The sequence below is a fragment of the Glandiceps talaboti genome, chromosome 9, assembly GCF_964340395.1.
Source record: "Glandiceps talaboti chromosome 9, keGlaTala1.1, whole genome shotgun sequence".
NCBI lineage: Eukaryota > Metazoa > Hemichordata > Enteropneusta > Spengelidae > Glandiceps > Glandiceps talaboti.
In genome coordinates, this window is record NC_135557.1 from 14,945,982 (window position 1) to 14,959,866 (window position 13,885).

General features: G+C 34.5%; 1 protein-coding gene across 1 annotated transcript in view; it reads right to left on the reverse strand.

Annotated features, from left to right (window-relative positions):
• Positions 1-5,188: 5,188 nt before the first annotated feature.
• The window catches only part of LOC144439852 (glutathione hydrolase 1 proenzyme-like), a 9,620-nt gene continuing 923 nt past the window's right edge, over positions 5,189-13,885 (reverse strand). The window contains exons 2-10 of the mRNA XM_078129087.1: positions 11,918-12,132; positions 11,267-11,468; positions 10,621-10,781; positions 9,246-9,392; positions 8,114-8,250; positions 7,518-7,663; positions 6,764-6,983; positions 5,996-6,109; positions 5,189-5,344 (exon numbers count right to left, since the gene is read on the reverse strand). Coding sequence (XP_077985213.1) covers positions 5,189-5,344; positions 5,996-6,109; positions 6,764-6,983; positions 7,518-7,663; positions 8,114-8,250; positions 9,246-9,392; positions 10,621-10,781; positions 11,267-11,468; positions 11,918-12,132 — 1,498 coding nt within the window. The remainder of the gene's footprint in view (positions 5,345-5,995; positions 6,110-6,763; positions 6,984-7,517; positions 7,664-8,113; positions 8,251-9,245; positions 9,393-10,620; positions 10,782-11,266; positions 11,469-11,917; positions 12,133-13,885) is intronic.

The following is a 13,885-nucleotide window of genomic DNA, read 5'->3' on the forward strand; positions in this document are numbered from 1 at the left end:
TTTATTCTTAGTGTTAGCAATAGGATTTTAATGGCATTTATTAGGTTAAGAAAATACGACCATTTAAGTACATTACCATATATTTTAGATCAAAGTATCACAACTGTACATAGAGACATATATTTCATAGTAGATAAATTGTGACACTACTTCCAGAAATTTATAACGTGGCCGACTCTAGACGAATGGAATGAACTTCGTGGAACCTGGCCAGAAATCCCATTTGCAGTTGGTGTCATAGATGGAACTCTTCATGAAATGTATCATTCACAGACTGAACCACAAGAGGAGTTCTATTCTGGTAGCGCACACTATCAATGTTTATCAATCCAGATTATAATTGACTGTCTAGGACAGTCTAGGTAATATTCGGTTCGTAAAAACAGGATTTGTAGGACACATGAACGATGCTGGACAATTCCAACTGCTGCCATTAATTGGGTCAAATGAACCACTTCCTTTCCCTGCTGATTGTATATAACTAGCGGACAAAATCTACAGGAATGAATATCCGTTGCTGACTGCTTTCCGATCAAATCAAGTACGAATAAATAGGGAGTATAGGAGACGATTTAATCGTCTCCATGCGAGTTAAAGGGTAAAAGTTTAACATACCATTTCTTATTTAAAAAATGTTCGTGTTCTTCACTACATGTACCGTCATCAACGTTGATTTTTTTTTCTGTTATTGCGGAAGTGTGTCAAGCATTGGCGGAAGTGTGTGGAGCATTGGCTGAACGCCATGTTCGACTTAGCCAGAGCATTCACTAAATATTTTGTTTTGACAAGTAAGTGTGTTCACCGTACTCTCTCAACTCATTACTCTAGTATAATCTAGTTAGCATCTGACACTGCAATCAACAAAATGTATTCATGATGATAGTGCTAAACTATTTTTTACTTTGATGTACCACTCCCAATATTTTTTCTCGGCTTCATGTCCTTAGTTAAAATTTGGTAATTTTTCGTGAATATTGGAAATCGTTATTATTTATTCATAATTGACATGTTTATTTTAAACATAATTCAAGTGTCTCATAACATTGTAGCCAACACAATAAACCCGACTACTTCAAGAGTACACCTTCTATCACGTCTACGTAACGATTTGAATTTAGTTTCGCACCTGTCCACTGGTGTCAAACGCCAGCTTTCTTCCAGAAAATTACGCGACACCACTCTTACTATATAATTAGATAGTGTAAGCCTGACATGACAAGATAAGATATGATTGGGTGTTCAACAACATTCCACCTGTTTTCATCAATAGCATGGGACATCCTCGTGTACACTTCACACAATGACTCAACAGAGTGCACAGATATCAAATACGTGCATACCCACGTTTGACTTAGAAATGCCTATCACTAGAAGAGAAGCCTGGCATCTTCAGTATTGTATTCTAAACCTCGATATGCTACCAATATGGTTTCCAAGCCGTTTGAACCCGACTTGTTGGACAAAGTCCAAGTTGAAGATTTGGTAACCCTTTTTATTGTATTACTCGGAATTCGTTCAGTTACACCAGCTATTCTCTCAGATTGTAATCGATATCCCCTGATAACCCAACTTCTAATTTTCGAAGATTTTAGAGGAATTCAGGGAAGAGGCAAGGATGTTTGGCGAGAGTGGGAACGAAACCCTGTTTTTATTTTGGAAGGGAACGCCACACTCCATGGCTCAGATTGTTAATGATTTGTAATACAAGGCGTGGACATGAAGAACATTTATTCTTAGTGTTAGCAATAGGATTTTAATGGCATTTATTAGGTTTAGAAAATACGACCATTTAAGTACATTATCATATATTTTAGATTCAACTGTACATAGAGACATATATTTCATAGTAGATAAATTGTGACACTACTTCCAGAAATTTATAACGTGGCCGACTCCAGACGAATGGAATGAACTTCGTGGAACCTGGCCAGAAATCCCATTTGCAGTTGGTGTCATAGATGGAACTCTTCATGAAATGTATCATTCACAGACTGAACCACAAGAGGAGTTCTATTCTGGTAGCGCACACTATCAATGTTTATCAACCCAGATTATAATTGACTGTCTAGGACAGTCTAGGTAATATTCGGTTCGTAAAAACAGGATTTGTAGGACACATGAACGATGCTGGACAATTCCAACTGCTGCCATTAATTGGGTCAAATGAACCACTTCCTTTCCCTGCTGATTGTATATATAAGTAGCGCACAAGATCTACAGGAATGAATATCCTTTGCTGACTGCTTTCCGATCAAATCAAGTACGAATGAATAGGGAGTATAGGAGACGATTTAATCGTCTCCATGCGAGTTACAGGGTAAAAGTTTAACATACCATTTCTTATTTAAAAAAATGTTCGTGTTCTTCACTACATGTACCGTCATCAACGTTGATTTTTTTTTCTGTTATTGCGGAAGTGTGTCAAGCATTGGCGGAAGTGTGTGGAGCATTGGCTGAACGCCATGTTCGACTTAGCCAGAGCATTCATTAAATATTTTGTTTTGACAAGTAAGTGTGTTCACCGTACTCTCTCAACTCATTACTCTAGTATAATCTAGTTAGCATCTGACACTGCAATCAACAAAATGTATTCATGATGATAGTGCTAAACTATTTTTACTTTGATATACCACGTGACTCCCAATATTTTTTCTCGGCTTCATGTCCTTAGTTAAAATTTGGTAATTTTTCGTGAATATTGGAAATCGTTATTATTTATTCATAATTGACATGTTTATTTCAAATATAATTCAAGTGTCTGGTAACATTGTAGCCAACACAATAAACCCGACTACTTCAAGATTACACCTTCTATCACGTCTACGATTTTGAATTTAGTTTCGCACCTGTCCACTGATGTCAAACGCCACAGTTTTCTATCAGAAAATTACACTACACTACTCTTACTATATAATTCGATAGTGTAAGGCTGACATGACAAGATAAGATATGATTGGGTGTTCAACAACATTCCACCTGTTTTCATCAATAGCATGGGACATCCTCGTGTACACTTCACTTCAAAATCAGTGAATGACTCAACAGAGTGCATAGATTATCAAATACGTGCGTACCCACGTTTGACGTAGAAATGCCTATCACTAGAAGAGAAGCCTAGCATCTTCAGTATTGTATTCTGAACCTCGATATGCTACCAATATGGTTTCCATGCCGTTTGAACCTGACTTGTTGGACAAAGTCCAAGTTGAAGATTTGGTAACCCTTTTTATTGTATTACTCGGAATTCGTTCAGTTACACCAGCTATTCTCTCAGATTGTAATCGATATCCCCTGATAACCCAACTTCTCAGTTTCGAAGATTTTAGAGGAATTCAGGGAAGAGGCAAAGATGTTTGGCGAGAGTGGGAACGAAACCCTGTTTTTATTTTGGAACGGAACACCACACTCCATGGCTCAGATTGTTAATGATTTGTAATACAAGGCGTGGACATGAAGAACATTTATTCTTAGTGTTAGCAATAGGATTTTAATGGCATTTATTAGGTTAAGAAAATACGACCATTTAAGTACATTATCATATATTTTAGATCCAACTGTACATAGAGACATATATTTCATAGTAGATAAATTGTGGCACTATTTCCAGAACGTTATATTGTGGCCGACTCTAGACGAATAGAATGAACTTCGTGGAACCTGGCGAGAAATCCCATCTACAGTTGATGTCATAGATGGAACTCTTCATGAAGTGTTTCACAGACTGAACCACAAGAGGAGTTCTATTCTGGTAGCGTACACTATCAATGTTTATCAACCCAGATTATAATTGACTGTCTAGGTAATATTCGGTTCGTAGAAACAGGATTTGTAGGACACATGAACGATGCAGGACAATTCCAACTGCTGCCATTAATTGGGCCAAATGAACCACTTCCTTTCCCTGCTGATTGTATATATAAGTAGCGCACAAGATCTACAGGAATGAATATCCTTTGCTGACTGCTTTCCGAGCAAATCAAGTACGAATGAATAGGGAGTATAGGAGACGGTTTAACCGTCTCCATGCGAGTTACAGTGTAAAAGTTGAACTTACCATTTCTTATTTTAAAGTTTTGTTTGTGTTCTTCACAACATGTTCCGTCATTAACTTTGGTTTTGTTGTGTTGTTGCGGAAGTGTGTGGAGTATTGGCTGAACGCCATGTTCGACTTAGCCAGAGCATTCATTAAAGATTTTGTGTTCACAAGTAAGTGTGTTCACCGTACTCTCTCAACTCATTACTCTAGTATAATCTAGTTAGCATCTGACACTGCAATCAACAAAATAAATTCATGACAGTGCTAAACTAATTTTACTTTGATATACCACTCCCCATAAGTTTTCTCGGCTTCATGTCCTTAGTTAAAATTTGTTTATTTTTCGTGAATTGGAAATCTTTATCATTTATTCATAATTTACAGGTTTATTTTAAACATAATTCAAGTGTCTGATAACATTGTAGCCAACACAATAAACCCGACTTCTTCAAGAGTACGCCTTCTATCACGTCTAAGATTTCGAATTTAGTTTCGCACCTGTCCACTGGTGTCAAACGCCACAGTTTTCTATCAGAAAATTACACTAAGGAATAATTGTTATCATGAACACTTCATGTTTATTGATACCTTGATAGCCAGTTATAAAAGATATATCGTATCGTATGGTGCTGGTCGACAATAACACAACAACCCAATCGTCATGACTACATCAACATTTGTTAAAGTTCCACAGATTTTTGCAACACTTTTGGAGTAGAGTTCAGTTATTTGTTCCCGGCTTCTTCGCCTCATCGGCTTCATGCATTCTCAAAACATGTTACTTGACTAAGCAGACTATTTAGGACAAACTTTAAGGCTATATTGAGGTCATATTGGTGTTTTGGTTTAATTCAGGTCGGTCGTGCGTGCGTGTGTGTGTGTGTGTGTGTGTGTGTGTGTGTGTGTGTACATGTTTGCATGTTACCAAGTATGACTTTTTAGTACAATACTGAAATTTAAACAAAAATAGCGAAAATTACACCAACAACACGTATGGACATAACTTATGACAGCGAGTCATCAACGTGAAAATGCTTCTTTTTTTTAAAAATGCGATACACCACTGTGGTAGTTTGTTTTAACAGCCTTTAATTTATATGCCAACCCGTAGATAAGTAAACACAGTTAAAATATTATAAGTTATAACAACAATTAAAATCCGGCAGGAAAACCTCCAGGTTTTCGATGGTCTGGATAGGCACACAATCCACTATTCTCTCTCAGTACAGCCATTACGACAGAATAAATTTGAATCAAATCAGTATGAACACTATGACCGAATGTTTTATTTAGACCCTCGATGAGATCCTGCAATTAACAATTTTTTAAAAATAGTTTAAGAACTGGTTAGATAAACGTTTGAGGTTATGTACTCATTGATTTAGAGATCGTAGCTGCCGTTTGTTTCTGAATGGTTAAATTCCTTGTCAACGATGTCAACCATGAGAGGGGCTCAGTAAACCCAGCTGTATAATTGGGGACTGGTGGGATAGATATTGTCATGTGAATGCTTAATAAATCCTAAGCGCTTATAAAGGTTGTGATGAATTTACTGCTTCCAAGGAAGGTGATCATGAGGAAGTATAAAGGGCCGTTGCACATCCATCTGTACAATGGCTAATTTATTTATAACTATTAGCACCTCGAGCTATCGAGAGAGAAGGCGCATTATAAATTCGCATCATCATCATCATCATCATCATCATCATCATCATCATCATCATCATCATCATCATCATCATCCGATTATTCTTTTGATATTATTTCCAAAGAGCAGAACCAGTTGTAATTCAAACAGGTAAATGTAGATTGCAGTTCATGTATACCTTAGATAACAGTATTTGATAGATCACATTGTAACATAATGCAACATAGAGATACGTATTCTAGGCAAAAAACAGCACAGATATTGTGTGTGTGTGTGGGGGGGGGGGGGGGGGGTACATAAGGATAACTTACACTGTCCAGCTGTGGTTCATGATTTATAAGGTTAGCAATTCGATTATAATTAAATCTTGGCTTGATAACGGCACTTCTTATGTCTCTGCCGAACATGAGAGCTTCAAGTATGATCTAGGAAAAGACATGTTAGTTATTAGTATATAGCATACACTTTAATTTCTTCAAGACGTCTCAAACTCCTTCCCGAGTTAAATAAGTAACAAGGAGTCCTTACTCATAATACCAATTTTTACAAATGAAGTTGTCATATTATCAAATTAGGTCGCTTTTTAACCAAAATGGCCACAGTAAAGTCACTTAACTATTTGACAATTAAAGAGGCCATAGATATATGAGGGTTTGGAATTTATTTCGGATTTTTTCCTTACAAAAAGATTTTATCCTGGCATCCTCCTTTTAACATCACAGTGAAACAATATTTATATGTCAAGTCTGTGTTTTTAACTCAATAAATTACAACAAGATAATGAATAATTTAGGAAGAGATTTAATATTGTACGTACAATAGCACTCTTTTTACACACTTTTTGTATAACTTTTCAGAATGTATTTAATTAAAAACACAGACTAAGTCAATGTTGTTTGATATTGATTTTTTCAAGATGAAAGCCTTAAAGTTGTAAAATTGTTTGAAAAATAAATACCAAATCATCATATTCATGTTGTCGGGTTAAAGATTGACGGATTTTGTGTGAAGGAATAAATTATTTAAATAACATAGTTGAAAGAACCCCGTATAGGTGAAAGGGTTATTGTATAACTCACCAAAACATTTGTGGAAATAATCCTCACACCGCCAGCCGAACCTAGAGCCATCTTGACGTCACGATTCTCGTCTAAGATAATAACTGGTGACATCGAGGACATAGGGCGCTTTCCAGGCTGGATTTTATTTTGTGAAGTTGGTCTTTGAGATCTATCAAAGTTACTCATTTCATTGTTGAATATTATACCCGTGCGCGACCCATACACACCCGAACCAAAGCTATAAGTTTAAACAAAGACAACTATATTAATTGGCATTGGAACATTTCATCTTTGAACTCTAATCAAGGATAGATTAATTTTGACATTTACATATGTATCTACTAAAGGTGAAATTAGTAAATTAAAGCAATGTCTAAAAAGTGCTTTAAAAACAAGTACGCGGGGAAAATCACTGTTACAAGTAGTAAGGAAGTTTACAAAGGTATGTCTTCAACCCCCCTTTAAATTGCTTCACTTCATCTAAATAGTTAAACTCTTCTGGAATGAAATTCTACAGTCTAAAACCACAGACGGCAAAAGCCCTATCATTCAAATTATTACAAGATCGTGGAACTACGAGATTTGTACTACTCTATTTGTTCTTAGATTATAATTGGAATTGTGAAATCCCTCAATCATATCTGTAATGTACACAGGGGCCTCGTCCTCGGCGTTCAGAGTTTTAAAAACAAGCAAAATGATAAACAATAACACAATAAGGAATACCAACTATTGATCTATAGTTGACGTCAAGCCCACACTGTTGCCATACTGATCAATAACAGACACATGTGATGTCCCACCATCTTCAGGAGCATACAAACTTTCTCCGTAATACTCAGGGTCATGTGTTTGGTTATCATCAATTCGAGATCGAAGGTATGACGCCAGTTGGTCTGACGTAAGACGTTCTATGAGCTATAAAATAAAGTGAAAAAAGTAAGAGGGGGGAGAACGAGGGAGATGCATATATACGTATGTATGTATGTACGTACGTACGTACATGCATGCACGCATACATACACACATACATACATACATACATACATACATACATACGTACATACATACATACATACATACATACATACATACATACATACATACATACATACGTACGTACGTACGTACATACATACATACATACATACATACATACATACATACATACATACATACATACACACATATACATACATACAGACAGACAGACAGAGACAGACAGACAGACAGACAGACATACATACATACATACACACACATACATACATACATACATACATACATACATACATACATACATACATACATACATACATACATACATACGAGTGCATATATACTTTCATAGAACTACATCTTTATCACCTTTTCCATTTCAATGAACTTGTCATCACCAATTTTCTCATGGTAGGTATATGCCATTTTGAATGCTTCGATGACTCTATGATTCCACAGCAATGTTTCGTTTCGATTGGTAAGGTCGTCAGTTCTAATATTATAACCTACAAGATTGGTAGAGCTAAAATGCAATACAATTCAATGCAATGCAATGCAATACAATACAATACAATACAATGTAATGCAATGCAATACAATACAATACAATACAATACAATATAATATAATATAATATAATATAATATAATATAATATAATATAATATAATATGAAAATAAGGTCAATAGGTTCAACTGACCACTATGTGGCGATGTTATCATATATCTTTATAGATAAGTGATTCGATTCAAATGGTACACATTAATCTCATGCCATTTTGTTAGAATCAATAAAATTAATGACAGCATTTAAAAACGTATACAATATGTAACAACACACTGTACAATATTTTACCCACAACTCTCTCTGATTTGTACTGTTGGACATCATCTCCTTGAAGCCAGAAATATCTCACCAGTGTACAGGGTTTTGTTACAATATTTTTGCCATTTCCAAAACGTAGAATTGCCACTGATGAGCTTCTGAATACATATTTTCATTGGTTCTGGTATCAATGATTTATTGTAGAAGGAGTTGCAATTTTAGAAATTTGTCGACATATTTTCTTGAAAGACATGCAAAAGATTTTCTACGAAACTAAGGAAAATATATGCACCTGTTATGACTTTGCCAAAGATATAGATATATTTGAATAGGTATGACAAAAGAAATTTACATACTAAAACTCATCATACACACTGTCTACCCAAGTTAGTGATACTTTGACATTGAAAAGTGTTTTATTCAAAGTACATGTTTCATTTAGTTGTTTGTACATTTTTATGCAAAATTTAGCACTTTATTTTTGATTCCAAAACGTATTTTTGTTACATACTAATTAAATGTAATTACTGTGCTTAAAATGTTGACAAATATGGGTTATTGAAGAAGTTATAAAATAAGGAACTTCCAAGCATACCAATCAGAGAGAATTGTGGGTAATATATTGTACAGTGCAACAGCTGTTGAATAAAGATTCATTTACGGTCAAATTACTCACCTTTCAATATATTCAATATTAATGCTAGAATAACAGCTCCTGATGTTGGCGGTGCCGTGTACAACGTGTAGTTACCAAACGTACTTTCGATTGGTTTCTTTAAAAGTGCTTTGTAGTTCTTCAGATCATCCAGTGTTATAATGCCACCTGGTTTAGGGAGTACATACCACTTTCAATACCTCAAACTGATTTGATCATTTGTTTTACGTTCGCAATTGCTTAGCATGTTTAATTAATTTTGTAACATATGCGCCATAACATAATATAACATTTAGTTATTGTCAGGTGTTGGTCTAGTAGATATTTTGCCTTGATATCCTATGAGAAAGAACATTGATTCGAAAGGTCGGATTGCATTTTTTATCGCGACTTACTGTTTCACTTGTTCCTTATGCACTTCGTATGATACAATATTATCTGTTTCCGATTGCTATGAATGAGCAAGCGAATTTGTAGATGAATGGTATGATGTCAATCGCCAATCTGTATGAATGTTTACTAAGTTAATAGTCGAGGAAAAACACAACGAGGGTTCTGTACAGCTATGAACTGAGTTTCAAGTAAAAACAAATAAATAAACTTACATGACACCTTAAAAGATATTCACATATACAGCAAACACTAATTGAACATAGTTACCATGAATAATGTGTCATGAATAGGGCCATACTGAGAGGACAATGAATACAAAGTATTAAGTTATTTAGGCTCACTATTCGTCTCTGTTTAAACTAATTTCCCTGTTTTTCCATCTTATTGTAATTGCTGTAGAAATGTTATGTATTTGTATATAATTATTATGCCTTTTGAAATTGAGAACAAAGCATTGTTATTAAAACGACATTCGAATATCAAGCCTGGAAAATTAATCACCTAATTGGTAAACATCAATAATAATGCAAATAAGTTATGTATTATGCTAGTCACACGATTATATCTTTCAAACATATCAATGAAGTTGTTTTAATTCGTTCAACAAAGTGAACTGCCATTGAATATGTATCTCATATTTGTTGTATTAATTAATCATCCATATGCCCACTTTTACAGAAAATTTTCATTGCAAGATAATAAAGTCATTAGAAACGTTGTTGTACACAGCGTTCATTCAACAGCTTATATCAAGATTCCTGGGCAGTTCTTTTAGCATCTGTCTATCTTAAAAAACTCGAAGCCTCGAGTAATGCTGCTGTATATCCTAGCTGTGAAATCAAAGAGATAGCAATAACGTGCCGTGTCAAATATCATTCATGGATCAATGCAGCATATGATGGTTATGAAAGCGGTCATTTGTATCTCAATTAATATTTAATTTAATATAATCTTTTTAAGAAGTTCAGACTTTAATAACTCTCTTTAAGTGAATGTAACACACCTTCCTCTGTGATATCTGCTACAATATCTTGTGCGAGAGGTCCTTCATAGAATGTTCGGTCACTCCCTTCACTCATTAATTGCAGTGTCTTGGCGTACTTTGGTCGAAAAAGTAAGTCACCTTCGTTATAAAGACTGTCATCAGGTTTCGTAAGTAAATGTCTTTAAGATATATCGGGAGGAAGAAAGAAAGCAATACAACACTGTATCGATAAAACGAAATAAACAAATACATACATACATACATACATACACACACACACATACACACACACATACACACACACATACATACATACATACATACATACATACATACATACATACATACATACATACATACATACATACGTCCGTACGTACGTACGTAGGCGGTCTTGCCACTCTATCATTAAAGCACATCACATAATAATTGATGGTAACACATTATCTGTAATTCTTTATAAGTAAGATGTATGAGTATAAGCATGTTTTCACTGTATTCATAAATTACTGATTTATTATTAAACTAAATATGTAATTTAGTTTTTCCGAACGCGTTGTAATAAGCGACTCTAATGCATACTCTGTATAGATAAAGAGGTAACACATTACAATTACAGTACTGTCTTCCATAATTAGCACACATGATAAGTTAATAAAATTACCTTAGCGATTGGCTCTTTGGTAAAAGTTTGTGTTGTACGCGATATGTTTGGATGGCCATTGCTGTAGCTGGACTCAACGGTACTCCTCTACTAGCAAGTTCAATTGCTGGCTGAAAGAGATCTCTCCATGGTAATTTACCGTGACGTTGATGAGCCAACCAGAAACCACTTATATCACCTGGAATGGCTATAGTTAAAGCACCTGAAAAAGAAAAATATTTTGCTTATTTTGAAATATATATATATATATATGTTAATTGTATATATATATATATATATATATATATATATATATATATATATATATATATATATATATATATATATATATATATATATATATATATATATATATATATATATATATATATATATATATATATATATATATATGTATCAAATTGTTTTCGAAATTCCGCCATGAGAATAAATTCTACCTCGCCAACCACACCAGAAAATCCGCCAACATCGTATCAAAGCAAAAAGACTTGACTAACCGTCAGATGATCGCAAAAGCATGAAGCTTGCATGTATATAAGTATGTATGTATGTATGTATGTATGTATGTATGTATGTATGTATGTATGTATGTATGTATTATTTGCGTGCGTGTGTATACTTTTGTGTGTGTCATTTGTACATAATGCGTACCTTCAAAAGCTGAAGTGTTTTGAAACATTGATTCATTCGCAGCTTTAGGAGCCTCAACCCTGGCTTCTATCGCCTCTACAATGTTTTTCTGTTTGTTGTATATCACCATGTAGTGACTTCCAGCAATACTAACACTGTGTCCGTTTACAACTCCGGTACATAACATTGCAGTTATAGCAGCGTCAACAGCATTGCCACCTTTCTGTAGAATTAAGCTGCAGTTGAAAGGAGACAATAAAATATAGTTTAGTGATGATTGTGCTCATCTGCATACCAATGGAATGTATTTCTCTGTTGAAATTCAACATGTCATACAAAACATTATCCCAAACTTTTGAATGGAGCAACCTAAGCCTTCTTGATATAAGAACAGCAAAAACAAAAGTAACAAAAATAGCAGCAGCAGCAGCAGCAACAACAACAACAACAACAACAACAACAACAACAACAACAACAACAACAAAAACAACATATTACTCTACTAAAATGTAATGTGTGAACAGTGACAAATATTTGACATGTTCATTATTTCAAAATATTTCATCATAGTTGCAATATAAGTGAGAATAATAATCAGAATAATAACAAATTCACAGAAGTGATATCCAGTTATTTATTTCGATTTGTACTTTAAATTAACTTTATTAATTTTTTACTCCAACATTACTGTTGGAAATATCATAATACTGGTATGGTATCATAGTAGTACACTATCCCTGGCGATGGTATACCCATTGCCTTTCAGCAATCGTCTCTATGTAGGAACTCGTTCGATTTTTTGCATGTATGCCGCCTACTGGTCATAAATAACTGTGGGGTCTGCTGGTACCAGTCGATGTGCTATCATACTATGGTTAATATTTATCTATGATTATTTATGTATGTTATGATTAAACTGGAATTGGAGATATAGAAAGGTCAGCTATTGTCAAGATGGATTACATTTCAATGGCAGTTAAATATAGTCGGGACTAAAAGTCCACATGATTATTAAAGAAAGTAAGGTTAGTAATATAACTCAGTGCTAGGACACATGAGATAAGGGTAAAAAAATTAATTTATTTTTGCGTGGATAACTTTCACTAAGCTTACATATTGATTGAGTTGTTTCCTAAGCACTACTCTGTTGATACTGATACCAAAGATACAGTAAATGAAGGTAGTGACTTGGACACGTAGCCAACAAGTCTCCAGATACCTGTGTAGGAGTTAGTCCTGCTGTACAAATGGATTGGCGTGCTGATTCCGTGACAAATTGCGTCCACCCCTTCTCAAACCCCGAATACTGCATGATACTGGTGAGTATGAAAGACAAAGTGTGGCAAACTGCAATATAGCTATACTTGAATTACCACTTTGTTAAAATGTCCAAATGCAAGTGCCACAAGCTCAAACCCCCTTTTCTTTCAAAGTGACTAATTACGTCCATCTTACACCAAATATTGCATTTGTTGTGTTTAATCATATTATAAGCAATATCTACAACAGATCTATCTTTCCTTTACAACTTAATGTCGATAGAAGCTATGTACCATGGTTAATTCCTGCCAAACAATAAATGAGAAAAGTACTTATTTTCTCCACCAGCTCATATTGTTAATACTTTCCCATGGTCTATGGCATTGATTACTACAAAAAATATATGGCGCAAAGTCAATCAATCAAACACTGTCAAAATCTTGATGACACAATTCTCAATGGATGATAATTGATTGACAACTGACATGTATTAGTGATTTACAGTTTTAGATGGGATGTGTTTTACAGTCAGCAAGTACCTTAGCTATTTAGACTAAGATTAAAATCAATTTTAGATTACCAGGTTGCGATTAAATTCGGTAAATTAATGTAGTGTTTTTAACATGAATGTTAGGCCATGGGTATTAAGGCCTCGGCCTGTCACCTATGGTATAGCATTTTTTGTGCAGTAAACTAAAAGAAACAAAACATTCACTTTAAAACCATGAT